Source organism: Colletotrichum paranaense (assembly GCF_030867605.1).
Source record: "Colletotrichum paranaense strain IMI 384185 chromosome Unknown Scaffold_1.1, whole genome shotgun sequence".
NCBI lineage: Eukaryota > Fungi > Ascomycota > Sordariomycetes > Glomerellales > Glomerellaceae > Colletotrichum > Colletotrichum paranaense.
Window position 1 is genome coordinate 1,955,932 of NW_026848959.1, and position 27,349 is coordinate 1,983,280.

Here is a 27,349-nt window from a genome sequence, read left to right on the forward strand (position 1 = left end):
ACACAAACAGACTGTCGGCCCCCCAAGCACCAAAGCACATAAAGACACTGCGTGGGTGAATTGTAATAAATACTAGATACATTCTACCGTGGGTAAGTAACATCTTCTCCAGTGTCAAGTCATAGTCATGGGAACCTTTCTGCGAGCCTATCCAGTTTTCGGGCGAGTCTTTGCTCCGCTACTGTTGAGATCACTGAGAGCAGAAATGGAGAAACACACAAAATATTCCAACGACAGAGTAGATCGCCGCCTGCAACATGACAAGGACAGAGGGGATATCTGGAGTTTGTTCAATGAAACGCTGACCTCAACAATATCTTCCGAGGGGAGATGTACGCCAACGCCCAAATAATCATGATTGCTGGGACCGAGACGACAGCTACGTTGTTGAGTGTGCTCACGTTTCTTCTTTGTCGGAACGCCGACAAATTGAGGATTCTTTGTAAAGAGATCCGGTCGCTCCATCTTCAGGACCTGAACATCATCAACCTGCAACGGCTTCCTTATCTCAACGCGTGTCTAGAAGAGGGGCTTCGCATGTATCCCCCGCTCCGGGCGTGGTGGCTTGTGTGGCTCCTCAAGAAGGGTCAACTGTCTGCGGGCAATTCGTCCCAGGAGGAGTAAGAAGCCACATACTCTCTGATCCCCGCTGATCACTATCACTAATATAACTTTAGACGGCTAGAAGCGTCGCGCAGTACACAGGTTACACTCCGGCCTGCAATTTTGCTAATCCGTATGATTTTGTGCCCGAACGTTGGTTGGTTGAACCGCCCGAGAAGTACGCAAAGGACAACAAGGAGGTTGTTCAACCCTTTTCGTATGGGCCGAGAAACTGCATTGGCAAGAAGTACGTATCTTCCAAGTTTTTGATTAACCCTGTCGTGATCCTTTGGCGAATTTGGGGGTCTAGCGTTGACTCTTTCTTAGTCTTACCTATCACGAGATGCGTCTCATTTTAGCCATAGTGCTGTGGAAGTTCGACATTGAGCTTGCGGATAAGAACTCGAATTGGATCGATCAGAAGTCTTTTGGTATCTGGAAGAAGTCTCCCCTGGGTGTTCATCTTTGTTCTCGTGAAGACCGTATGTAGGCTGTCAGCTTGGCGAGAAGATGACAGTCTATTGGTCTCATTCGATTCGACGCAGATGCTACAGCAGTGGATTGACTCATCGTTCTCTGTTGTTCTTATTATAATTTTCATAGATAGGACAAGAATCAGCTAGAAAGGCTACGAGACACCTCAGCCCGAAGATGACCGCTTGCCTTCGTATTCTTTCAACCACTTCAGGACTTCTATGACGTTTTGATCCGGGGGAAACACGGGATACCAGTGTCTAATAATCTTACCACCCTCAACAGCCAGGGTGACCCGCTTGATCAGCTTTCGCTGTTTCCAATCAAAGGTAGGGAGTCTTGCAGCGGTCGCGAACTTCAAATTGGCGTCGCTCAAGAGATCATAAGGCAAATGGACCCTCTCTCGAAGCTCTTTCTGGGCTTCTGAACTCTGAGCAGACACGCCAAAGACCTGAGCTACCCCAAGGCCTTTCAGCGCCTCAAAGTTGTCTCGGTACGAGCAGGCCTGTGGCGTGCAGCCTCTGGCACCTGGGATACTGTTCCACTCGGGAGGAACTTCTTCCCCTGGTTCTGCAGTTCGTGGATAAATAAAGACAATTGTCAATCTATCCACTTGTGACAGGTCGACCTCCTTAGAGTCGTTTTTCGCCGAGGGAAGTGGAACGCTTGGCAGATTGAAACCCGTAAGGTGGTCGCACGACCCGTCGTCCTCAGGCCTGGGGAGGTCGAGGGGTAAGTCTGTACTTCTGTTACCAAAGTGCCTGTGATGCCATTGAAAAACGTTGATTCGAATCAAAATATTTGACTGCCTCTTCAATCATGTGTTTCCTCTCATGGAGATTCTGCCCCTTGTGCTTTCATATCGGGTTCAGAGCTTCTTCATAGGTGCAACTCAACTTACCACTCATGATTGGGGCGTGATTTCTGGAAACTGCAGACGCAAAACTGGGAGAGATCCACGAAGTTGCGGGGAAATTTTGGGGTTTAAGCTTGGGGGTGTTGGTGAATCTAATAACCTTCGCGTGTGCTGACCCTATGACGACATGTCGTTCCTGTGACTACGCCAGTTTAGGTAGTCTGTGATACTATGGAGCTTATGCTTCCATTCACCCGTAAGTCACATCGAGAAAAGCACTAACCTAACGAAACCGGATTTCGACGCTTGTATGTTCTTGCTTGTTTTGTGAGTAACAGGACTCCGATTGCTGTACCCGGAGTGGGTCTTGGAAGATTACAACTCTGTGTGTTGATTCATTCTACAAAATACTGCGCCTGTACATGCAAATTACATTATTGATTCTGAACCCCAAGAAGAAGAGAACAAATACTTTGGCTGACTCAATTAGCTCTTTATCAACTGTATGAATCAAATCTCTGAATCATTCCTGGGCATACACTTTGCAGCATGGTGGGAGTAAGTGAGGCGTTAGTTGACGTTAATTTGTATAGTTGAAAAATGATTGATGATTTTTAATTCTTTACATATCTATTATCTCATTAAGGCCAGGAGCTGAACTGGTCGTAGGCTCTCAATCCGAAGCCGCATGCGCAAAGACAGCAGCTAGTCGTTCAGTCAATGCTGATCATTTTGCAATTACGCCCCTCATCCCTTGCGGTCTTGTTGTCGGTGTAAGTCGTGTGACGCTGTCTAATCAATTGGCTGATAATACGTCATGACTGGTATGTCTAGTGCATCTGGGTTTGGTCTATCGTACCAGAATGGTATCGAAGGATACATCTTCTTCCACATTCTCCTATAACAGTGTATGTAAAGCTCCTCACGATCTTCAAATCTTCTCTCGACCGCTCTACGCTCGATTCTTTCAGACTTGGCAAAGTAATTATCGGCATTGTCTTGGTCCCGGTCAATCGCGTCAAGTTTGCGCCGGGGAGAAAATCGGAAGATCCCCCAGCACCCAGCCTTGTTGAAATCGTCAATGGCAATCGTCCTTTTGTTGTCATACGCCCGTCGACTTTCGTTTCGACGCCGAAAGTGCATGGCTTTGACTTCATTCATCCGTTTTCTGTACTCGATGTGTAGTTTTTGGAGACCCTTGCGTTGTTTAGTCTCCAGGGTTGATGGTGTTTCTTGCGAGGCAATGTCGGTTTCAGGTTCCGACCCTGGGGACGAGTCGGATGGAAGTTGTTCTTCGATTGGACTTTCTTGAACTACGCTTTCGTTCAAAGAAATCCGATGGCTGACTTGTGTGAAAGATCTGGGCCGGCGCGGCACGATCAACGGACGAGCGGCGCTTCCGGTTCCTGGAAATGAAGACATGATAGACAACTGTGTTATGACGTGGTGTTATACAAGCTCGTGAATTTCGCTGGATTCTGGGGAAGATATTGTTGACCTGTAGGCGGTATTGACTTCTGTATATCCCGATGGCATATGCTTTCTCCGATATGCTGAATCTTCAAGCATGCCGAAACCTGTCTCCGGTGCTCATGACCCTCAATGACTGTGGCCTTAGACTGGACATTCGATTAGATCAACCCATAAAGACTTGTCGATATCAACAGCCTCATCAAGGTTCCGTAATTTATCATAAACTACCGTTGGCGTGAGGGTTTCTTGATCAAGCACGGCTGAGGCGTGTTTGACATGTATTTTCACGCAAACAATTAAACTCTAGTGAAATACCTCTGTTGTAAATCTGTAATACGAATAAAAAATGCTAGTACATTTGTGGGCCTCCTCTGATATCTTAGTCACGATACTGCAATCTCAAAAGTATCGAGAGAAATCTGTATGTTATACTTGATGTAATTGTGTGCTGTTGCGGAATTGAAGCATTATCGCCAACGCCAACATGACATGGAATCATCAAATTCGATCAACGCAGATCACTTCAAAATTAACGTAAATCTAAGGCGGTGGTTCAGTGATGTACTCTCTTCTTCCGCACGCATGAGGTATTGTTGGATTGGAAGTCCAATTCGACCTCGACGTAAGGGTGCCCGCGCAGGGGCCAATTACGGCCCCTACTTACGATTACCGCGGCCTGCACAACCTACGGTTGCAACCTTCTTTTTACACCTACGCAGAAGATCATATAGTCCAATCGACCTCTTCGTCAACACACGATTCGAACCAATTGACCTGCGATACGGATACCATCAGGTATCACTCATGGGGACATTGTATAACGAGGGTTCAGTAAGGTAGACTGCAGAGTGTTTTATGCATGTGTCCAATTATAAACTTGACATCTAAGCTTGAGTAGAGGCAACAACTAACATAACATCGCCATCTGTTGCGTCTGAAGTCCTAGATTCCAGCTGCACCCGCGGAGCATCCAACCATCGTTCTGCCAATGGCTTGCCAGCACCAGGCCAACCCTTGTTTGCCGAGGCAGACAGCGCAAAGACAGACTCGACTAGGACCATTTCATATCCGGCATCTAGGCCACCGGCAGTAGCATGAGAAATGACCGGTATTAAGGTCCTAGAGCAGGCCAAGTTTGTGTTCGAATCAGGCTTCAGTGGAAAACTTTCTGATATCGTCTGGTGACTGCTCGGTGACTGTGAAACCACGCCGCTGGCGCCTGCGGAGGACAAGATTAAAGTGGAAAGCTCTTTCTGTAAAACGCCTTCAGCAGAGCCCAAGATGGCGTCTTTCGGAACCTCGGAGATGACAGGTAGAGGCAATCCGTCAGTCTGGCCTCCCTTTTTGCGGCCAGAGATCGCGAAGCCGCCCTCGATTGTGTGTAAAGTCTTGAGCTTCTCGTGCACTTTGATTTTGTGGACTCGAATATGCCAGTCCGGCCATCGGTCAGACGGTGGGATCAGCGTGGTGTCTATACTCACGGCTCTGTCGCCCCATGGATACCACTTGGCGCTCGCAGCTTGTACTTCCTGCGTGCTCGAAGCTGTCTTGATAAACGCAGTTGAGAAGCGCACTGGTTCAGACTTCCACTTCACTGCCCATGTCTCCCCACCATCACGACTCAAAGCAAGGGCGTTGTCTGGAGCAATCTGCTGGATCAACGGCCCCGTCGGTACGGAGAACGTGAAAGCGGAGGAGTACGCAAACTTGCAGTACTTAGCCTGGTTAGCCTTCATAGGCCACGCTACGAACTGTCCTGGCGAAAGGAGAAAGTGATGGTTGCCTCCAGGATGGTTGCACACAATCTGCTGAGGGGCTGGGACGAGCGCAACTGAGTCTGTTGAGGAAAGAGAGGGGTATGGCTCTTCATATGCAGTCCAGAAGTCATCGTCTTCCGCAAGACCAACCACAATGAGGGTCTTCAAACACCAGTACGGAGATTGGGGTGAGTTGTAATCTTCGCACAGGTACATGTTTCTAAGCTGAGAATAAGCAAATATCCGTTTGAGGCGGCCGCGGACGGGCTGGGATGTAGGAGCACTTACGGATATAACCATCCAATGTTCATGGTACCATCGGAATAGAAGACATCATTAGAGTTGTTTGCCCACCATCTGAGATGTCTTAGTAGGAAGCCTTTGATGGCCCCGGGGGTGTGAAGAGGCTTTGGCATGTTGGGTACTTGTGCCAGAGCTAGAGCAGCGAAATATCCTCCGCAGGCGAAGCGATAAGTTAAAGACCGGCCGAAAGGTATAGCAGAACCTAAAAGGTCTTAGCACATTGCATGGGTGGAGTGAAATCACCAAAAAGATCTCACCTTCAGCGTCAAAGTAACGCCAGAAAGTGGCACCAAAGTCTCTTGCTCTCTGGCGGTACTTCTCTGCTCGTTCGGGATCGATATCCGCAGCAAATCGAGAGTAGAGCAGCTGACTGAATTGAATCGCAAAGCTACCAGAGTAGTAGTCGGCCTGTCTTCCAATTCCAATCGCATCGCGTCTGCCAGTCTTCTCAAACTGCTCGAACTCATCCTGGGCCTGCTCTGGTGTTTGCCAAGGACCGTCTGCCGACCAACCATCAAATCGGTAGAAAGTGTCCAGGAGCGCCAAGTCTGAGTTTATCTCGTCGCGAACACTGTCATATGCCACCCCACATACTTTGAACAGAGCCAAGTTGGCAAAGACTCTGAACCAACGCCAGTTGTTCTTTGGCATTTCCATTCCATTCAAAGACCGGAGCCAGTTGGTGATGTTTTGTTTCGACTTTTCACTCAACGGCTTAAAAATGCGATCAGGCGCGGAAAGGAGGGCAAATGCTACAATTTCGGCCTCTACCATGCGCTGATCGGGGCCAAGAATTGGTCCCCAGTACTCAGGGTGCTCGGGATCGGTTCCTGTGACGAAGCCGTCGATCCATGGCTGGACTACTTCGGTGATTGCAGCGGACAGTGATGAATCTGAAGTGGCATCAGCTCCAAGGAGCAATGCGCCTACAGCCCATAGCGGCCGAGCAAAACCTTCTAGTTGGGCAGCTGTCTCATCAAAGTGCGTTGCCGAAGTCACCGGAATTCGGATCCGGCCCTTGGACGGAGAGAAGTGGGGTAAGAGGGGCCGGAGCAGGGCGAGGGTAGCTTGGACCAAGTCCGCCCTGGTTCGGAGAGGGTTATTGGAGAATCCTGACAGGGGTGGCATTGTGAGAGATGTTCGCGAACACACAAGATGGCTTGTGCGGAATGGAAGTGCTCGGGTTATGTCTCGACACCCATCGGCTGGTCTTATTTCGTCTTGCGATGAATTCGAAGGCTATTGGTTCCACTGTGGCTTCCCCAGATGCGTCGGATACCGGGGTATCTGTCGGACAGCCTGCCGGCGTGCGTTCGATGCGTTAGCCAGAGAAGGCTGAGTCAAAACGTCGTAACCACGACACGGCAATCCCTTGAACAGTGTCATCAGACGAAAATCAAATTACGAATCAGCCAGTCAGTGTAGCCTCTGATGTCCTTTGTCTTGCCTTTACTGTGAGCTACTGCAGTATTTTGCATGATGTGGTTTCCTTCATCTTGAGAGAACCAATGTCAAACCCGCGATTGGTGATAGTGAGCCTCTGTTCAAGATCGACAAGAAACGTCGAGTGCATTCTTTCTCCCTCCTAATGTGTTTGGAAAAGTTTGCTATTGATGCGGTCGCTTGAAAGTAGTGAGGGCTTCCATCCTCATCACTCTTCTTTGGAACGCAGTCAAGCTCCGAAGCGATAAGTTTAAGCAGATACAGAACACTCTGCCTTTAGTATAATGATGATTTGAGACTCTCGCTCGATAGTTCGTCCCTCTGAGGACTTAATGACCGCAATCACATTAGTCAGATTGATGACTCCCTCTTACGACGGGAGCCATCGGCACCTGAACATTTCTTGCAGTTTTCGGAGGTTTGTGCATGTAACATGCTGCAGGTACCCGAAACCCTAGCGCTCGAGGGGCATATTTTGCTAGGTTTCTTCAATCATTGGCCCTAAAATCATGTTTGCTATCCACCATGTATGTTCAAACTATTGGGGGTGAGACTATTCAACATAGGTTCTGGTACATGAGAAGAGGAGCTATGTCCATGCATTTAAGGTTGCTCACAAGAACAACATCATCTGCACGATGAGTTCACTGGTCTTTTGTTTGACAAGTTGTTCACATTGAGCTTCATGTATGGATGAGAAGCATAGAGTTGGGCAGACACAAGCGCGACGAATCGAGCTCATCAACTGGCGAGAAGTAATCATCAAAATCACTTCATCGCCGGTACGGCATTAGCGTGATTCGTGGACCAAGATGAGCAGCATCCTGTAGGTGACATTTGAGCAATGGCTGATATGAATGATTGAGTACCTAACTGATGACGTACGCTATCTTCAGGATCATGTTAGCAAACACGTCAGCCCGTAAAGTTTCAGCTCTTGTTCCGTGAGCCAAAGAAATGCGAACACAACTAAGCCCTGGAGAATTTCGAATGCCTCCCAACGCTCAAACAAATCCTCTCAACTCTCGCTTTTCTTCATCGACCAAACCTCGCTTTACCCAGCTGTGACGAGATTGAAGTCGAGCCGAAATTATTCTTGCCCATTGTTCTTCATATGCTAAGTTAACTGCTTATGTTTAGACCAGTGGCCGCCGACTAGCCTTTGTGTGGTGCCGGGCATCGGCTCAAAGGAGCCCGCAAGCGCTAACGAAACGCTCTCCAGTTTCTCCGCACCAACCTCGTTCCACCAAACCGCCCACTTCGTGTTCCTCACTTGCTCACCCCTGTCCCAATATCCCCAGAGTGCGGGGGAAACTTCCCGCCTCCTCTCTGCTCGTCCGCTTATGGGAAGGTGAGTTGTTATGGTCAGCGGAGGACTGAGTTCAAGCGCCAGAAAAGCTTAGTGTAAAGATTCGATGCCGTTGCCCCAAATCCCTCGGTCAAATCGAACCGAGAGCACCCCGGACGGTTCCCCTCTCCACAGCCACCCCCAACTTTCCCACCTCATAAACACAGGAATCCTCTTTCGATCCCCTCTTGCATCGTCGCGTCGCACGATTCCATGGCCGACGATTGCCACGTAACCGACGTTGAGAGGAGCCACACGCAGAAACGCCCGCGCCGCTCGCACAAACGCCCTTGTCTGCGGCGTTCATCGGGTCTTTGACTCTCGGTCTCCCGCCGATCGGACCGGGCTCTCTCCGGGGCGCCGCCACCACCGCTGCCGTGAGCCTGCTGTTGGGCGCCGATCGCTCAGGCCGATATGGATCTGACCGCACCGGCGCCGGCTTCGGGTTCGCAGCCCCCTGATGGCTCTGATGGCGACATCCCATCTTGTCAGGGCTGTCGGCGCCGCAAGCTCCGGTGTTCCCGCGACCAGCCGATATGTTCGCACTGCAAACGGTTGGGTAAGTTTCCTGGATGCCGCACTCAAGTCGATCATGGATCTAGAAAGGCATACTGACCGAACAGACTCGCCATGTGTGTACGATTTGAAGAAGAATAAGCCGGGTGTCAAACCCGGAGCGGTTGAGAGCCTGAATCGCCGAGTGGGTAAGTCTCACCCGAATCCGAAACCCTGTCAGTAGAGTCAAACATTGACTGTCATGAAGAGGTTTTGGAAAATGCTCTATTGCAAAAGTCCAGTGACGGTTCTTACCCGACCTCAAATGGCAACGGCAACATAGAGTCGCACAGCGCGCCGGCCGAGTCCCAGAACGTGGTCGGAATCCTCTCTTTGCTGGCGCGTGAGCTACACAAGCTCAATTCGAAGACCAAACCTGGCTCTCAAGCCGGCACACCTGAAGGGGCAGCTGAGCATGCCGTGTTCTCTCCAACAACGTCCAGCTCTTCCAGGCGAAACACCATCGACGGAGTCGAAATTGTCTCACATCCTCACAACCAACCAAGAAAGCGTCGGAGGGTCGATAGCTGCGGCAACCCAAACATCGATCTGGCCTTCCCCTTGGAAGACCTGGAGAACATCACAACAAGCCTGCCACCACCAGAACTTTTGGAAGACATCATCAATATCCATTTCAACATCATCCAGCCCTGGATTCCAATCCTACACGAGACGCAGTTTCGTAGGCGGGTACACGACCCGGAACAGCTGCCCCGCTTGGTTGTCGTTCTCCATGCCATGGTAGTGGCAGCTCTTCGATTCGTTGACAACTCTGAAATCCGACTCTCGGCGCTTGAAGTTGAACGACGGACATCGCGGTCGAGAAACATCGTCATACTTAATGCAATGGATCACCTTTCGGTCGAGAATCTGCAAGCGCTGGTTATTCTAGCCTTCAACGATGTGAGTGCTTCCCAAAACATCTCGTCGAGGTGATCTCAATCAACATTACTAACATGGCCAAGATCGGAAACGGAGATGCGTCAAAGGCTTGGTCAATAGTTGGATCTCTCACAAGGACTGTCGAATACCTCCAAATGAGTATCGAAGCCGATCACCAAGACAAAGAACCTCTTCTGAAGCCGTTGCCGTCAATACCACCACCCCAGAACTGGACCGAAGAAGAAGAACGGCGGCGAGTCTTTTGGAACATCTTCAACCTCGATAGGTGAGCCAGACTGATTCAGAACTTCTGTTGCTGTGTTACTAAACCCACCTTTCCAGATTTTGCTCCGTCACAACAGGGTAAGGCCTTGCATAAGTGCATGTAGAGCTGAGAGGCAGAATAATCGAACTGACTTCCGTAGATGGAACACCAGTTTAACGTCTGATGATGTCTATCGTAGACTTCCAGCCGACGGTGGTCTTTGGCACAAGGAAGAGTCAGTGATTACTCCCTTCTTCGGTATCTGGGATCGGTCAGCCGCCAAGATGGGCAACTCCATTGCCTTCTTACCGGCGCACTATCCTAGTCCGGAGCAGACGGCCGACGCACCACCGCAAACCCCCATCACCGCTCACCCTCGCAAAGGTCCCAATACGGTCGACATGACCACAGTCGGGGCGTTTGCATACTGCATAGAAGCGACCGAGTCTCTTAGTAGAGTCACCACGTACTTTCTTCAACAGAAGATCAACTTCCTGGATAGACAGGAAGTCAGCAGCTGGCTTACTCGGTTCAAGGAGCTAGATCTGCGTCTAGTGCAGTACGTTTGAAGCCGCGCCTTCGAGATTTCATCATGCTGACAAGAATCTAGCTGGAAGATGTTCCTGCCTCAGAAGTGGAAAGACTCCAACATCTCTCGCCAACCCGCTCTCATCAACATGGACCCTAATCTCACGCTCGCGCACATCACTCACAACACCTCAATGATTCTTCTCCACCAACGTATAGCTTATCCAGAGCCTCGTTGGTCTAACATAGTGAAGCTTCCTAGCTTCTGTAGCGCTGAAACGTGCCAAGAAGCCGCAGTCGAGACTACAACAATCACTGAGAAGTACTTGAAGTACACCCCCGAGAACAGTCCCGCTACCAGTCAATTCGCCTTTTGCGTCTTCATCAGCGCCAGAGTACTCCTCGGTAAGTGAATGTGAACCTGCGACACGATTAGGCCCTAACGCTCCCCAGTCCATTGGCGGTACTACGACGCTGAGCTTGCCCCGGAATTCTGGACTCTGGTTGAGAGCATGGAGGAAATGGCCAAGCGCTGGGTCGGGCCCATCCTCAAAGAAAAGCACGCCCAGTGTCTCGCTGGCAAATACGCCGCGCAGCTCCGCGACCTCCATCGCAAGTGTCAAGCAGACCCCCAGTTCACCGTTGATGTTTTGGGATACTCCAGCGGCGTTGGCGGTCAGGGATGCAGTCCTGCTGCCCAGACGCCAGCTTTCAGCCACCAGCAGGGCAATGCCTTGTTTGCACAGAGCTCCAACAGGATGGCGCCGCCCGTCTCAAGTCCCTTGGCACCGAACCAGACGATAGGACTATCGCAACCTCGGCCGCCGCCCATCTTCCCAAATCAGCAGCCGCAGGGCCAGATGAGGCAGGGCTCGATGATGGGTTCCATGGGATCTCCCATGCCGATGACTGGGTTTACCCCGAGAGACTCGGATGCGCCTGATGAGCTTTCTGCCATCTCGCACATGCTGATGGATCAAAGATTCATGGAGATGGACAGGATCATCAGTTTTGATGACATGATGTTCACAGCACAAACGGCGAACAATGGCAATGCGTCCATGCCAGTCAATGGTTGGGGTCCTGTTGATAATACACAGCTGGATTGAACAAGTGTTGAGAGAGTTCCCATGAGAAAAACGATTTCATATTCTATTCGTGATACCCTCATTTAGCCCGTACATACACAAAGCACTATGAACTACACCAATCCCATCTTCAGCAGTCTGTTGCCGAATTCAATCAAGTAGTAGTCGCCGTAAACCAAGCCATGATCCCAGTATCTCTTGTGGTCCCGTGTGTTGTGGTTTGCCGTAGCGTTCTTCAAGATAGCGTCAAATGTCTTGCCCTCCTCGACGTCTGCGGTCGAGATGTCGCCATTGCTGAAGACGAACTTAGCCTTCTCCATCGCCAGCGAGAAGTCGAGGGTATCCTTCACGATTGTAAGGGCCATATCCCGGTATCTCGCGCTCTCCTTCGCTAGACCCTGTCCCGCCAAGGCCTGGGATAGAACCAGCATACCGTTGGCGGCAATGATACCTGCGGATGAGTCTCTCAAAGGGAATTCCTCGTTCTCGATCGGCGCGTCAAAGTCCCAGAGCGGGACGTATCGGCCCTTCGTTCTGTTCTCGCCCTCCACGGGGAACTCGACAGACTTTGGTGACGTCTCTAGCCGCATGAAGAAGTATTCTGCGAGGCCGCGGGACACTTCCAAGAACTCCTCGTCACCGGTCCACAGGAACGTCTGAGCGTAGCCAAGAATACCCCAAGCTTGGCCTCTCGCCCACGTCGACTCGGCGGCGTATCCCTGGCCCGTTCTTCGCTCCTTGATCTCACCGTCCTTGGGATTAAAGTTGACGACGTGAACATTGCTGTACATCTTCTCTTTGATGATACCTCTGGAATCCTTTTCGACGCGGAGGTTCGACTTGATCAACGTCTTGGCGTGTCTTGTTGCGGCATCCCATAGCTCTTGCTCGCCGGTGTGAGATGCAGCGTAGTAGAGCAGGTCCAGATTACACATCGAGTCGATGATAACGAGGAAGTCGTCTGTCAAACTCGTAATAGTGACACCATGCTGGGTCAGCGCGTCCCATGACCGAATGGCTCCGACAGTTGAGTTGTACCGTGTGTAGAGAGCCTTGGCCGCGGTCACGATGGAGTCCAAAGCCTGCTTGTCTTGGGCAACCTCCCATCTTACTCTCATTGACGGCTGGATCATGAATGACATGTCGTGGGTATCCGTGCGCTTGGCTGTGGTGTGGAGGGGTTCTGACCATGAGGCACCGAGCGACCATAGCTTTGACAGCAAAGCCGCCTTGTCTTGCCCACCGGGCATGGTGTGAGGGAACTTGACTAGTCTCTCAATGAGGGAGTAGATGTTACCTGGGAAGAAACCACACGTCCAGAAATCGGCCTCTCGCAAGATGTACTTGCCGGCTTCCGGGCCCGTCTGGAGGACGTACTCTGGATATGCCAAAGGAGGATCCTGTACGTTGTGAGAAACTGACATCTTGGGGTGAGAGCATTGCAACTTACATTGTTCACAAGCGCATCTGTGGCTGTTCGGAAGATTTTGGCAGTGACGTTCTCCTCGAACAAGCCCCCGACTTGTTCTCTGATGGGCTGTGATTGTGCCATCTTCCGCCTCAAGGTGGTGACAGACCTGCCTCCTGATTCTGAGATGCTAGTGTCGCTATCAGCATTGAGCTCGGTGGTGCTGTCAGACTCGGCATAGGTCACGTCCTTCGGGGATGAGACGTCATCCACTGGGATGGAGGTGTGTCCACTGAGATGCGCCATGTTGACAGAGATGATTCAAAATATTCTATTGCAATAGAGACAAAAGCATTGAAGCATTCACTTACGAACTAGGTGACCCTGGAACACTCGGGGCTAGAGTCTTATAAGGGCGTCAGTGCGAGTTAGATCAGCGTGAAAGTAAGCCGGAACTCTGTGTTGACGCCGGATGAAGGAAGCACGGTATCTTCGGCCTGTCGCTCGGGACAAGACGTTGTATTCCTCGTAGCGGACTTGCGGCAAGATCCAAGATTGAGGCGTTCGGTCGAAGCGTCGGGGAACCAAAGTCTGGTTGGAGTGGTAATCGGGTGGTGGTGCAGTCTCTACGCGGAGGATTTGTCGTCCGGACGATTGCCCGATGCCCGGAGTCGAGATCTTGACAGCTGTGATTCTTCCGACTTGGCCTTTTGGAGTCTAACTTTATTGCCAAGACATTGTCATCACGTTCTCGAGCTTATATAACCCGTCGCACTCCTTGATGTTGCAAGTTTGTCGATGCAGGTCAATGATCCTGATCTTAGGTGAAACTGTGCGACTAGACACAGCCGCCCGCCGGTCGGCGTGGAACTTCCTCGCTATGCTGCACGACCATCCATCCGCACGACTTCAGAGAATTGTAATTATTTTCACCATCTGGAGTCTCAGAACTTGAAGGCCAAGCTGTCTGCAGTTTCATTTGGGTTACTGTCTCTCTCGCAATTCGTCTGGGATGCAATGGGTGCTCACGAGCAGGGTTCGCTGATTGTCGGACTGCGGTGTTGTCCCCGCGAACAGCCCCTGCCTCCAAGCCGCAAACACCGGCACTTTCATTGGCATGATTGATTAATTGACATGACTGAAAACACGACAACCAAGCTGTCGGTACAACTTCCTATGGACTGCATATACGGATAGCCTCCGCGGTGAATTGAGAGTCCAGGGACGCAGCAACGGTTTGACTCAAGTAGGTGCAGAATTCCAAGAGCTAGAGAGATAGCAACACCGAGGCGCGACGGCAACTCCGGGTGCTGTCAGCAAACCTGGAAACCAGGCATTGGAACAGTTCAGGCCAGTTGCGCGGCTAGATAACAGCACATGGAACATATCATTGTCCTGGATATTCTCGTTATCCACCCAAACAAGTCCGAACAGCCGGCAACGGCAATGTTACCCGACAACGTGGTTCATCTGATATGGTCCATTCGTACTGGACCCCTGTGACGTGAGCAACAGTTCGGCTTGGCGGCTCAGTGGGAGTCTGGAGATCTCCACGTCCTCCACGCCATGCTGTAGGGCTGAGCAGCTCATTCAGCTTGACGCAATGCTCGGAAAAGATACCAAACGTCGCGATGTCTTCGCACGCACCGCGCTGTTATCAGGCTTGTCCGGAAAACCCCCACAGGCTGACGAAAAGTTTATCATTTAGCTCATTTCAATAATCCCGCTCATCGTCACGAATGTTACCCCAACCAGCTAGAAGAGATTAGTTGACCCCACAAAGTGGATGTTGCACGACGTCGCGGACGCCGCCGCCAACACCCGCGTAAACCTCTCTCACCTTGGCAAAGCCCAGTATCTACCAGGCTGAGGTTCTCAGCACCGGTAAGCGAGTAGGAAGAACCATGATTAGCTAAAATGAGGTAAAGCGAGAAGTTGGCAGAGTGAGGCCCCTCTACAATCGCCGCCGACTTGTTTATAACGCGGCAGCGGCCCGGCCGCCGTGGGAAATGAATGGCCTCCTCCGTTCCCCCAGCTCTCGGCCCGTTCTTCACTGCCGGCAATCATACCTTCACATTGGTCTTTTCTGGCTAGCTGCAGCTCTATTCAGTTACTAGCTCCATCTCCAGTACTGTCAACATGAAGACCTCTATGAACCTCATCGTTACCTCGCTCGGGCTGGCCATCGCCCGTGGCGTCGCGAATGCCGCCCCGTCGGTCTACGCCTCCAACCACACTGCCGGCCCCGAGTTGAAGCACTGGCCGGCCGAGGCGGCCAAGGCTCTCAACACCATGATCGCGGCCAACGCCAACCAGAGCCAATACGCCGTCTTCGACATGGACAACACCAGCTACCGCTTCGATCTCGAGGAGTCGCTGCTGCCGTATCTCGAGAGCATCGGTGTCCTTACCCGTGACACCATGGACCCCACACTGAAGCTCATTCCATTCAAGGACACGGTAAACCACACCGAGACGTTGTACAGCTACTACCTCCGCCTGTGCGACATTGACGACATTATTTGCTACCCATGGGCAGCTCAGATCTGGAGCGGTATTCCTTTGAGGGAGCTCAAGGAGCACGTAGACGATCTCATGGCTCTCAACCGTACCATTCCTACCACTTACTACGAGGGCGACATTATCACCCCCACCGAGGTCAGCCCTCCCAAGATCTTCACCGGCCAGGTTGAGCTCTACAACAAGTTGATGGCCAACGGCATTGATGTCTACGTTATCACCGCCGCTGCTGAAGAGCTGGTCCGTATGGTCGCTGCCGACCCCAAGTACGGCTACAACGTCAAACCTGAGAACGTCATCGGCGTCACCATGCTCATGAAGAACCTAACCTCCGGCGATCTCGCCACCAGCCGTAAGCAGATCGAGGACGGCATCTACAACGAGGAGGCCAACCTGGACCTCGTTATCACTCCCTACCTCTATACTCCTGCTACCTGGATGCAGGGCAAGTGGGCGGCTATCCTCACTTACATCAACGAGTGGCAGGGACCTATCTTGGCTGGTGGCGACACCCCCGCTAGCGACGGCCCCATGATCTTCCACGGCGTCAATGTTGCTAAGGGCGGCATTCACCTCTGGATCAACCGCAAGGACAGCGCTATGGCGACCATGAACGAGATGATCGTAAACAACACTGCTGCTCAGAAGGCGAACAACCTTCCCGTCACCGCGGACAAGAACTGGGTTATTGTTACTCCTACGGAGATTCAGTAAATCTAGGAGCAAAAGCTAGACACAGCCGCAAAGGCATAACAGAACTAGATGATCAATGTAATGTTTTATCATGCCAGTTACCATTAGCCTTCGTCTTTGGTACTTCTAAAGATTGTACACATGTCGAATTCGACCACCAGAACTACCAGCGCAGAAAGATGGCTTGCAGTCTGGGGCCATTGAAGACACCCCCAACCCATAAACTTGATTAAGCACTTGCCCTCACTCATGGCCACCCTCGTTTCTAATATACCACACGGACGGGCATATCACTCTCTGCAACTCGAAGATTGACTTCAAACTGCCCAGAAGAGTCAAATCTGAGACGGCCCAACAATCAAAAGAGGAAGCGCAGTCGCTGAGGGCAAAAACATGGACGATCTGGGAATCGAACCCAGGACCTACCGCATGCTAAGCGGTCATTATACCACTAAACCAATCGCCCATCCTCTGATCTAGCCCGGACTTGAACCGGAGACCTTCAGTGTGCCTCGTGAAGCGTAAGATGCGTTCACGATGTTAGACTGACGTGATAACCAACTACACCACCAGACCATGTGTTTGTTGCAAGGATCATTTGAATGAGGACTTCATTAACTTGTGGGTCTGCGTGTTGTGGGAAAGGCCCAGCCTCTGTGGGGTGGGAAGACCTTTATCCACTCAGATTCAACCGAAAGCAGTTAAGCATCGCCTGCTTCTCGCCAAAGGGCCGCAGGTCGGCTCTGAATGGGAACAGAGGATCAAGCTGATTCAAGAATGATACGCAATAGTAAAGTTCATAACTGTCCGGAGCTAGAAAGCTGTTGGACATTTGAGAAGACCGTCCTTGTTGGCGCTCGGCCCAGTCCAACTTTGCCAAGTCCAGCTGCCATGGGTGACTTGAAAGTGCTCCGGAATTCTCATGGCCCAATCAGTCCACCCAGTTCTTCGCTTTCCATCTTCCCACATCCTTCCACAATTTGTTCTAGCTTTAGCTTGCCCGTTCATGGAAGTCATGCCCCGGGAAAGGACCGCAGGCACGGGGTTTGAAGCCTGTAACATACTTCGCAGTATTCTGTGCCGCAAGCTAAACCAAGCAGGCCCACCTTGTTTGCTACATGCTTGCAGGTGAAGATAGCAGCTCAGCAAACCAACCAATGTCACAGGTCCAAAAGGGCGCCTTTGCACGAAAGCATCTTGGCCTGCATGCTTTTACATGGTTCTAATCACTGCCGAGGCCAGTCAAATCGCCCCAACGTGACGTTGGTTGTTGGAAGGCGGAAACGTTATGTTCTCATTCGTCAGCGAGACAGCCATTGTGCCAGGTGATCAAGTGGCACAGTGATGCTGAAGAATCTGGAAGTGTCTGTGTTGTAACTGCCGCTGGCGTTTAATCCGGTTCCTCCGGCGTTCTACTGAGAAAAGGTGGCGGATTTCCCTTATAGTCGTGGTCGCTACCCCCTCATGAATTTGTAAATTGTTGGAAATCAATCTTTCCAGGTGTTGATTTGGTGCAGACTCGCTATGGGGGTCACACTTTTGCACCCCGAAGATGAATTCGATCGAAGGGCCATGGTCATGGCATTAGTTGGAGCTGCAGGGGTTCTCGTAGTCTGCAACGTAAATTCCACTCTGTCTGACAAACGCCAAGTATCCCCAGCTGATTGAAGCAGCTCTTATTGCAGTACCTCAACTCCCCTCTCAAGCATATTCCAGGGCCTTGGCACACACGATGCTCAAGACTGAGCTTGAAGCTTAGCCGGTTGACTGGAACCCGCATGACATACGTACACCAGCTCCACGAAAGGTACGGAAGCATTGTCAGAATCGCACCAAATGAATTATCATGCATCGATATCCAATCAGTTTCCCAAGTCTACAAGGTTGGCGGCGGTTTCGAAAAGGCGCAATGGATTGGCGACTACGCAACGAAGCTTCCAGCCCTATCTCTGTCCATGATTTTGAACAGCGAAGAGGCGAAGCAGCGGCGAAGACTTTTGCAGGGCTCCTTCGCCATTACATCCCTACGAAAAAATTGGGAATCGACTATTAGGAGTAAAGTTGAGCTTGCAGTCATGAAGATCAAGACAGAGGCTTTGGCGGGCTCATCAAACTCGCACAAGTGGTGGACGTATATGGCCGCTGATGTCATCAGCCAGCTCTCATTTGGGCAATCATTGGGGGTGTTGGAATCCGGAAAGGTATGAAAGAACATTTACCTATCCTTAGATCTTACCGAGATACTGACGGACTAACCACATGTATCATGTTGTAGAGTACCATGTACATGCGAGCCATTGAGAATGCTCTGATAGCGGATGTCATCCAATGCGAGATCCCATTCCTCGCCTCTCTATCCCAACTCATACCTCGGTCACTGCTTCAAACATTCTCTCGGCAGCTTGAGCAAGTCAGACTTGGTGGTGCAGATGGCGTAGCGAGTGTCAAACAGCGAGGTCCATCATCAGCCCAAAGTATCTTTACGGAAATGATTGCAGAATGTGATAGTGAAGGTCGGACTTGGTTGACAAAGGAGGCCGTCGGTATGGAGGGTGCAGGTATGATGGTTGCAGGAACAGACACAACCGCTGCCGTTTTGACCTATCTCATCTGGTCGGTGTTGAAACAGCCAATCCTGCAGGAAAAGCTTGAGAATGAGATTGCACTACTCGGCGATAACTTTGACGATAAACGACTTGAGGCATGCCCCATACTAGGTGCCGTCATAGAAGAGACCTTGCGCTTGTATCCCGCCGTCCTCTCATCTCTACCAAGGCTTATTCCAGGAGGGGGGACTACGCTGTCATCGTACTTTGTGCCTGCAGGTACTGTTGTTTACAGCCCAGCCTACAGTCTGCAGCGCGACCCTAAGGTGTTCCCGGATCCTCATCGGTACGATTACCTAGAATATCCATCTGAAAAGGCACTAGCTAACTCGAGACTGTCTAGATTCGATGTTGATAGGTACCTTGACCCGACCAAAGTTTCCCTCCAACAAAGGCAAGCATACATCCCGTTAGGAGCTGGGGCCAGAGTCTGTATTGGTCAATATCTGGCAATGGTGGAGCTCCGGCTTTCCACTGCTGTATTCTTCAAAAGATGTCGCGGGGCAAGACTAGGCCCAAACATGCCAGCCGACAGCATGAAAATGAAGGATTACGTTCTTCTATCGCCGAAGAGGAAGCGATGCGACATCACCTTAATTTAGAGAAGCAAACCCAACGACCGTCGGCTTCTAAGGATATTTCCCAAAGAATTTCTCTTAGCATGATTTCGATGTAAGTTGGGAGAGTTCACAGAGCACTGGCTTTTTGACAATGAAATACCTTAGTACAAATACCGCATACCGGTTAGATTAGTACATTAGCCATATTTGTCTAAGAGAACACCTGCTCATCATTGAAGCATCTTAGAAACTTCCTGTCAATCGGCCACTCGTTCTTTTCAAGAATAAACGCTTCTATCTTACAGACATATTTTAATGGTCGAGGTTGCGACCACATCCAAAGCCAACTCATTCTAGATTCGCCAAGGTCGCTGGATACAGTCTGCCAAGGAGCATTTTCCCGACCTGCGCTAAGTCAGTCACCTTACCCAGAGATCGATTTCCATGATAACCTAAATGATTTACGGTAAAGCGCCACAATTATGACCAAAGGTACAGCCCCTAACAGATGATGACGTCGTTGAGCCGAAGCCGGCGTCATCGCCTAATAGCTAAGTTTCGAAAGGTGACAAAATTTCGGCATCATCACTAGCACATTCAACACCCCACTAGTATCATTTGCCTTGTTATCAAGCTCTCCTGGGTCTTGGATCCATTTATACTTCATCCACCATCACCTCGGCTATATTGCATGTAGCCGGCGACCCTCTTAAACACCCTTGGAAGATTTGGTCTACTGCATCATCATCAATTCATTATTTCAATCCGACGATACGAAAACATGGCTCCCCCAGAAGACAACCTAGGATTCAAATATGCGGTCATCACCGGTGGCGGTGGTGGCATCGGCAAGGCGATGGCTCAACACTTCATTTCCAAGGGCAAAAAGGTCATCATCGCTGGACGCACAGAATCGAAACTACAAGAAACAGCAAAAGAGATCGGGGCTGTCGACTATTACGTGCTGGACACGGGCAAGGCTGAACAGATCCCCGAGTTTGTCAGACGTGTTACCAAGGAACACCCTGACCTAGACTGCCTCGTCAACAATGCCGGGGTGCAACGTCCTCTGGAGGTTCTCAAGGACGACGATTTCCTCTCGAAGGCTGACCAAGAAATCGACATCAATATTCGAGGCCCGATGCATCTGGCTCTAGGCCTGTTACCACACTTTCAGACCAAGGAATCCGCACTCATCATCAACGTGTCGAGTGTACTTGGCTTCGTTCCATTCTCCATCATCAACCCCGTCTACAACGGTACCAAAGCTTGGCTGCACTTTTGGAGCATGAATCTTCGCACACAGCTCAAGAACGGCGGTTCCAAAGTCAGAGTTGTAGAAATTGCGCCACCGACGGTAGCAACTGACCTGCACCGAGAGCGATCGGATCCAGACGACAACAAGAAGGAGAATAACCCGGATGCTCTCACCGTGGACGAATTTATGGAGGAAGTTGGTAGTAAATTGGAGGACGGTGTCGAGACCATCGGGCCGGGGATGGCTGGAGAGGTCATTGGCAGATGGTATGGTGCGTTTGGTGAGCAATACGCAAAGGCGGCTGAGAGCAAATAGTTGGATCATTCCTAGAAAGTGAGCAGATATCACATACGTTACCTTATTACTTCTCAACCCGAAATGGCCTCCTCTATTACTGAGGATATGAACGACTCACTGAAACTTTGCACGGAGGACCTTATGACGGACAATACGAAATGGTGCCCAGCAAAAGTATCAGGATATTCCGTCCAGTCAGTCTCAGGTTTCGTAAGAGCACATCTGATTCGTGAGCTGGCTCAATTACCACGTAGTGCGAGGTAAGATCATTGCGCCAACCACGTATTCCCGCACGCTTCTAAAACCCTCACATCTCATAATGGATCACCAGTGCGCTCCTTGCGCAAGTTTCACAACCGAGGCCTTGGCTGAGCCTGCCCAGGTTGACTTCCAAGATCACGGGTCTCCTGAAAAGGCATTCTACCGACACCATGAATCGCACGACGTGTTAACACAGGTCACAAACGACAGCTGCAATTTATGTCAACTCATTCTTGAGTGCTTTATACATAACCCCTGCGATGAAGCATAGCAGCCGTGGTACGTCGGTCATCATAGAGATTGACTTGCCATATCACAGAACCATTGTTGAAACGTGTACCAACATTGCATGAATGCCTGAGGGGAGTCTCTCTTTTGTATACAGCACAATGGTACGATTTTCGCTCCGTCACTATACTTGCAGGTAAGGCAATAAGCAAACCTCAGAAAGATTACAACCAAGTTGATAGATATGGGCGCCAAAGTCGACTCGATTGCACTTGTGGTAATGCTGCTGCCAGCCCAGTTATTAGGGAGCATATACAACGCTAAAGGCCACCGTCTCGGCCACGTCATAGTCCGCATCCATCTCAGCATTGCCAAAGATGTGCAGAGCTTTCACAACAATCTTGTATCTGCCTGGCCCGGCCAAGGTCCCGTTAGCCAGTCTGCCATCCCATGTGGTGCTCAAAGTACCCCTAGGTTGATATTTGAGAGGGCTTTGAAAAGTTTCTCCAACCGTGGCCCAATCCTTCCCGTCGACGTTGTCCGCCACGACATACATACGTACAAGGGCCGATCCCATGGCCAGTTTCATGGATAATTTCGAGTATTCGCAAATTCCTGCCGATGAATTACTAGGTGTTTCCAAGGGCGGCAGCGTTCAAGTTTTGTTCTCAGCGGCAGGACTTCCTGTCCCGTCTGTGGCACTCGTCAAAAAAGTTGACGCAGAGTCAAGCACTTTGAGGGATCGCATGCTTCCAGATACACCCATGTAAGGAACCAAGAGGTTCTCCACCAGCGCTGCTGACTGTGACATATCCTGAGTATACCGGTAGCCGCCTTCCGTCGAGGCCAGCTGGCGATGCCAAGTGAACAGTGATCGCCATTTCCTGTCCAGCTGGGATTGTGACGGAAGAGCTGGGGCTAAAACAAGTTTCGGCGTAGGAAGGGACCAGATCGTTGGGGAAAGCATCAGGGACAATGTCGGATGGTGTAGCGAAGGTGTAAGCAGTATTCGCCCCTGTGTGCCCGAGTTCGTACCGACTAGGTCGTGCTGAAGTATTGCGGATAGTGAAATTCCGCATTGGGGTAAAGTTATCCGTATCCTTGAAATACAGACTCGAAACGCTCAGAACAGTCTGACCACGGGCAGCATCGTAGGCCTGAATCATTCCCGATCCCTGCTGAGGAACTGGCGCAAGGAATGGTGACTCGTTGCGCCCATCGTGGAACTTCACCGGCTTCGAGGTGGAGGATATGATAGTTTCCAACTCCTCTGGGTCTTTCGTCCCGCGAGCCTCCATGAGAAGGGCGTAAATCCCGGCCGCAAGCGGACATGCCATGGATGTCCCCGTCAGCACAGCATAATAACCTTTGGATCTCGGGAACGTAGACAGGACCATTCCTCCTGGGGCTGCAAACTGCTGCTTGATATCTAGCTCGTATGTCGGCCCCCAGCTGCTGTCAACACTCAGGAAACCCGGGGTGACGGTGTTCCTCTCGTTCACAACGATGGAATGCAAGCCGTTCGGCTTCACCATGTGAACGAGAATATTAGTACCTCCTTCCAGTTTCGAGATCCATTCAGCGCCTTGGCTGGCAGTCACCGTTGCCTTTCCTTCAAGACCAGGAACCACGGCGGTGATTGGGATGGTACCGATGATGTCGCTGTAGAAGATGATGTACTTGGCGCCCTTCGCCGCCGCGTTCGTCGACTTCTGGGTGAATGTGCAGGTTCCCCGGCGAATGAGAACGATGCGCCCAGACAGATCGGGAGTGGTTTCCGGGAAAACTCGCATCCATTTGCCGGGTCGCTCGTGTCGAAGTTGACAGCCCACAGCGGCAGTATTGAAGTTAAGCGTGACGAGATCACTGATCTCGACACCAACTGGACGAAAGAGTACGCGTAGAAACTGTAGAGTATTTTAGTAGGGTTCATATTTATGATCTCTTCAGGGCTGGGAAGTCGTAATGTTGGAGGAGCGGAATGGGATAAATAGTCTGTAGTTGTTGCCAGCTTTTGTCATTTGATACGAGGGCAGAAGTACAATGAAAGCTCTTGGTTACAACAACCACAAACCTTGGTCGGGGAGGGAGAGTTCATGGGCGATTGTACCTCTCGCAGACTGCGTATCCTGAATGATAGAGTGTCCAGGTGTAGTACCTGTTTGCCGGAAGCGTGCGCACATCCACCGGCTTAGATTCGTTATTTGATTACAAGCTGTCGAAGACCACCATCTCCAGCCCTCCAGCAAAAGGATACTACCTGCCTAAATGTGCTAGTCTGGATTCGTTTAAGACGGACACGATTTATTCTCTGACCCCTGGTGGCTGCACCGCCGGTCTGCAGCTGATAAGTCGCGGGACCGACGTCCGGCCGACATAAATCCCCAAGGCTCTCCCAGCCTATGCTTCTTGTGTGAAACCTTGCCCTAGGCTTTCTTGTCACACCGAAACTGGCTATGGCCTCTACTGACGACTTTGAGGCAATCGCCTCTGACCCAAACTTCGAGATCATCACAACCTTTGCCTACTCGGCAGGTCTCCCCCCCGACGAGGCATCTCTGCCCGGATCACACTGCTACCTGCTTCAGCACGGGATCGATCGTCTCCAAGCCGCGGCGTCTGATCTTTCATGGTACGCCGTGACTGAGGACTTGCGTAGCATCGACCGTGTGCAATCATTGTCCAAACAGGTCAGCGCACACATGCTTTCAAACCACGGCGAAGCGTTCAAGGACCCGGGCAGACGCTTCATCGTGCGCTTGGCCTTCAAGAGGGACGGAATCCTTAGCATCATGTCGGGCCCGAGGCCCACCTCAACGGATTCCCTTTACCCAAGAAACTTGTCGAACATCACGGACTCTCTCAGTACTTCAGAAATCCCTGTGTACCTGGACATGGAGCCGACAAAGCCTTCACTGTTCACCAAGCACAAAACAACGCATCGCCAGTCCTACAGCGCCGCTTGGAAACGTGCGGGTGTGGACGAGGCGACGTCGCCTGCTGAATGTGACGTGCTGTTACAGAATGAGAACGGCCACATCATGGGAGCCGCGTTTAGGACGGTGTACTTTTGGAGGCATGGCAAATTGGTGACTCCGAGTAGTGAGACTGGATGCAAGATGGGCGTCTCGCGGAGATGGGCAGTGGAAAATGCGGGTGTGAAAGAAACATTGATCACAGCTATGGACATCAGCGACGGCGAGGTGGTTTGGTTGAGCTCAGCTGTAGGGGGCCTCATACAGGGAAAGGTTACTCTGAGAAGAGAGACTGGAGAACAATAAGTTTCATGAGCCCACGGATGCTTGCGACTGTATGAATCACGGCATCCTAATCAATAGAATCTCCAGAGCTCTCAGGTGAATCATAGTTCTAACGTGTATTCATGGCCTGTTGCAGAATAAAGTGAATGGGTACAAAATCCCACTGTCGCATAGGTTGAAGTTCGTTATATCTCGCAAAGTAAGAACGGTGACGACCTGAAAGAGCTCGAAATGTCGATTCCATGAAATGGCCAAGCAATCGCAACGTCGGGACGTTCAGCTTTCTACAAATACTACACACTTGTATAGCTACCTTAGTACCCAATTCATGAAGTTATTGTTTCGACAGGATCATGGTGCAAGTCGGTGCTCCATACATGGACGACGATGATGGGTAATTTATGGCGCATCGGCCTGCCCGGTTCTATTGCTTACTTTCGGCAAGTTGACAGCACATCTAAGGTTATGCAATTGTTTAGTACCATGTGTTACCGTATCTATCTGGGAGATTAATCGATGCTGATAATTCTGCTTCAGATACCACCTCGTGCATTGCCAGTTTTCGAACCGGTAATTCTGAGACTGATGAGGATCTTGGATCTACCCGGGATCATACACTCGCGAGGCAATGGTTGACACACTGCCGTATAAATTCACACAAGAACTATCTATCAAGCCAAGAGCACGAGCTATCCACCAGAGTCATTGACGTACATAGGAGAATCTCTGGGTTCTGGAAATGCCCGCTTCGTCCCGATGAAAGGCGCGAAAGATCAATACGTTTCTCTAAGTCACTGCTCTGGTGGTGCAATCTCCCCTGCCCTGACGGCCGAAACCTTGGGGCCTTTTCAAGACTCCATCGCCGTCAAAGAGTTTTCTCAGAATTCCCAAGATACCATCACGATACCTCGCAGTCTGGGATTTCGTTTCTTTTGGATAGACTGTCTTTGCACCTAATAAGACCCTGAATCGGATCGGAAGAATGAGTTCTAAAGAATGAGGTTGGTTTACTGCAACTCAACGGCTCAATACAATTTCTGCTTAGCTGCTATGGTGTCAACAGAAAATAGAAAAGGTTTACTCAAGTCAGACCATTCTTAGACAGCAGGAAGTAAGTGTCAATGCCACAATCCAAATCTTGACCAGTCAACACAGTCCCGTGGCTACTGTCTGGCGGAAAGATCAAAACGAAGAAGACTTTCGAAGCCTTGGTAGAAATACTACGTTGCAAACACGAGTGACATTTCACGAGTATATGCTGTCTCCAAGGAATATCCATATGGTCACACCATGTCCTTTACCCTGTGAGCTTGCCTCTCCCTCTCCCGGACCCCCGGAAACAAATGTCATTCTATGTGACTACTACGAAGTAGTGAACGCATGTACTCAAAGGAAGCTTACGTACGGTTCAAATGATCTACCGGCCTTCTCGGGTATACACAACATCTGCATCCAGTTCTTGGAGAGGACTATCTGGCCGGTCACTGAACTTCAGACTTTCGGCGTGGTTTCCTGTGGATTCCCGAGGGAAACTTCTGCTATCACGAAAGAGACAACCGCCGCGCCCCTTCATGGTCATGGGCCGTGACTGGCGATATGGTACTTCCATTTGAGGAATCGACAATACTAGGGCCGAGCCCTTTGAGTGCCCAACTCTTAGAAATCGTCATCCACCCAAGAAATCCCGATAATACATACGGGAAGATTCTGTTCGCAAAGCTTATCCTCAAAGCGTTTACTACGCCTTTAGTTCGTAGCCAACAGATCGTTAGCACATACCACAACACTGGCCCCATACGACATGCTACTTTCGATGAACCGGCTGAGGCTGAGGACACGGTCAAGATAGCGCATTCAAGTTTCTTAAGACTGAACGATGGTGATCGAGACTACGTAGCCTCGATTGTCACCGGACCGGGAGACAAATTGAACTGAGAGCTAGACACGGATGTTTACCGCGGCGACAAAAAAGCGCTGCTGTTGGTTCATTAGTACCGATGATGTTAGCGAGGAAGAACCCGGATTGTCAAATTCTGAGATACTTGGACTAGTAATCCGCGAAGCGACAGGCGAGGCCAGTGAAACACATACGGGAGAGTAGGATTCGCCCGGATACAGACGCCCTAGTTGTCTTGGCTCGAGACTTGGAAATGGCGGGTCTTAACAATGGCCTGGTGTGGGTAGTGTAGACGTTGAGTTTAAGGCTTTTAGCCGTGGAACTCTACCGACTTTGGGTTCATCGCATTCTAAGTTGAGCGCGTGTCAGTGAGGTGACATCCAGACTGAAGTACATGTGTCCAGTCAAGACAGGGCGCATGAGTCGTGCAAACCCGAGCAAACGAATCTCATCTCAACCCCACCATCGCGAACCTTGTCAAACGCCCGCCTAGATTTCCTATTTCATTCAAACTTCCCATCCCACCCTAGCCGCGACCCTGATACGACTCCTCCTCAACTGCGGGGGAAACATTGGCATTGACCGGCCTTTAAACCAGTTTAAGCCCATGGACCATCTGGTAGACTGATGCGGCCCGGGTGGAGCCAGGCACATCTGCACAACCGCTGCACGATGTCGCATTTTGTTTATAAGCGCCCGAGTCCGAGTGGCCGTGTCCGTCAATGGGACGTTTACCCCGATACGTTTACTCAGCCCAGCCGTTTTCCCCGCGTTGTTTCCCCAACT

The 27,349-nt window shown here is 50.7% G+C and overlaps 12 protein-coding genes across 12 annotated transcripts; 7 read left to right on the top strand and 5 right to left on the bottom strand.

The window, feature by feature from the left end:
* Positions 1-354: 354 nt before the first annotated feature.
* Positions 355-1,093, top strand: CPAR01_00704 (averantin oxidoreductase; the record flags this gene model as incomplete). Its single annotated transcript, XM_060484994.1, has 3 exons — positions 355-620; positions 686-850; positions 931-1,093. The coding sequence occupies 3 exons, from the start codon at positions 355-357 to the stop codon at positions 1,091-1,093; spliced, it is 594 nt and encodes a 197-aa protein (XP_060355851.1).
* A 150-nt stretch (positions 1,094-1,243) lies between these two features.
* Positions 1,244-1,985, bottom strand: CPAR01_00705 (peroxiredoxin DOT5; the record flags this gene model as incomplete). Its single annotated transcript, XM_060484995.1, has 2 exons — positions 1,244-1,815; positions 1,979-1,985. The coding sequence occupies 2 exons, from the start codon at positions 1,983-1,985 to the stop codon at positions 1,244-1,246; spliced, it is 579 nt and encodes a 192-aa protein (XP_060355852.1).
* Positions 1,986-2,725: 740 nt separating this feature from the next.
* Positions 2,726-3,355, bottom strand: CPAR01_00706 (uncharacterized protein; the record flags this gene model as incomplete). The annotated part of the gene is made up of 1 exon (XM_060484996.1): positions 2,726-3,355. One exon carries the CDS (start codon positions 3,353-3,355, stop codon positions 2,726-2,728), a length of 630 nt encoding a protein of 209 aa, XP_060355853.1.
* A 935-nt stretch (positions 3,356-4,290) lies between these two features.
* On the bottom strand, positions 4,291-6,594 carry CPAR01_00707 (uncharacterized protein; the record flags this gene model as incomplete). The annotated part of the gene is made up of 3 exons (XM_060484997.1): positions 4,291-5,383; positions 5,452-5,668; positions 5,724-6,594. 3 exons carry the CDS (start codon positions 6,592-6,594, stop codon positions 4,291-4,293), a joined length of 2,181 nt encoding a protein of 726 aa, XP_060355854.1.
* Positions 6,595-8,726: 2,132 nt separating this feature from the next.
* Positions 8,727-11,596, top strand: CPAR01_00708 (uncharacterized protein; the record flags this gene model as incomplete). Its single annotated transcript, XM_060484998.1, has 7 exons — positions 8,727-8,961; positions 9,021-9,715; positions 9,778-9,980; positions 10,037-10,057; positions 10,120-10,518; positions 10,570-10,892; positions 10,941-11,596. 7 exons carry the CDS (start codon positions 8,727-8,729, stop codon positions 11,594-11,596), a joined length of 2,532 nt encoding a protein of 843 aa, XP_060355855.1.
* Positions 11,597-11,688: 92 nt separating this feature from the next.
* On the bottom strand, positions 11,689-13,289 carry CPAR01_00709 (unsaturated glucuronyl hydrolase; the record flags this gene model as incomplete). The annotated part of the gene is made up of 2 exons (XM_060484999.1): positions 11,689-12,975; positions 13,026-13,289. The coding sequence occupies 2 exons, from the start codon at positions 13,287-13,289 to the stop codon at positions 11,689-11,691; spliced, it is 1,551 nt and encodes a 516-aa protein (XP_060355856.1).
* Positions 13,290-15,122: 1,833 nt separating this feature from the next.
* On the top strand, positions 15,123-16,217 carry CPAR01_00710 (phosphorylcholine phosphatase; the record flags this gene model as incomplete). Its single annotated transcript, XM_060485000.1, has 1 exon — positions 15,123-16,217. The coding sequence occupies one exon, from the start codon at positions 15,123-15,125 to the stop codon at positions 16,215-16,217; it is 1,095 nt and encodes a 364-aa protein (XP_060355857.1).
* A 1,503-nt stretch (positions 16,218-17,720) lies between these two features.
* Positions 17,721-19,404, top strand: CPAR01_00711 (cytochrome P450 3A17; the record flags this gene model as incomplete). Its single annotated transcript, XM_060485001.1, has 4 exons — positions 17,721-17,830; positions 17,938-18,397; positions 18,472-19,088; positions 19,146-19,404. 4 exons carry the CDS (start codon positions 17,721-17,723, stop codon positions 19,402-19,404), a joined length of 1,446 nt encoding a protein of 481 aa, XP_060355858.1.
* A 739-nt stretch (positions 19,405-20,143) lies between these two features.
* On the top strand, positions 20,144-20,935 carry CPAR01_00712 (short-chain dehydrogenase; the record flags this gene model as incomplete). The annotated part of the gene is made up of 1 exon (XM_060485002.1): positions 20,144-20,935. One exon carries the CDS (start codon positions 20,144-20,146, stop codon positions 20,933-20,935), a length of 792 nt encoding a protein of 263 aa, XP_060355859.1.
* A 772-nt stretch (positions 20,936-21,707) lies between these two features.
* On the bottom strand, positions 21,708-23,504 carry CPAR01_00713 (serine endopeptidase; the record flags this gene model as incomplete). Its single annotated transcript, XM_060485003.1, has 3 exons — positions 21,708-22,021; positions 22,182-23,313; positions 23,481-23,504. 3 exons carry the CDS (start codon positions 23,502-23,504, stop codon positions 21,708-21,710), a joined length of 1,470 nt encoding a protein of 489 aa, XP_060355860.1.
* A 358-nt stretch (positions 23,505-23,862) lies between these two features.
* Positions 23,863-24,687, top strand: CPAR01_00714 (aminodeoxychorismate lyase; the record flags this gene model as incomplete). Its single annotated transcript, XM_060485004.1, has 1 exon — positions 23,863-24,687. The coding sequence occupies one exon, from the start codon at positions 23,863-23,865 to the stop codon at positions 24,685-24,687; it is 825 nt and encodes a 274-aa protein (XP_060355861.1).
* A 1,575-nt stretch (positions 24,688-26,262) lies between these two features.
* CPAR01_00715 (uncharacterized protein) lies at positions 26,263-26,601 on the top strand (the record flags this gene model as incomplete). The annotated part of the gene is made up of 1 exon (XM_060485005.1): positions 26,263-26,601. The coding sequence occupies one exon, from the start codon at positions 26,263-26,265 to the stop codon at positions 26,599-26,601; it is 339 nt and encodes a 112-aa protein (XP_060355862.1).
* Between the last annotated feature and the right edge of the window lie 748 nt (positions 26,602-27,349).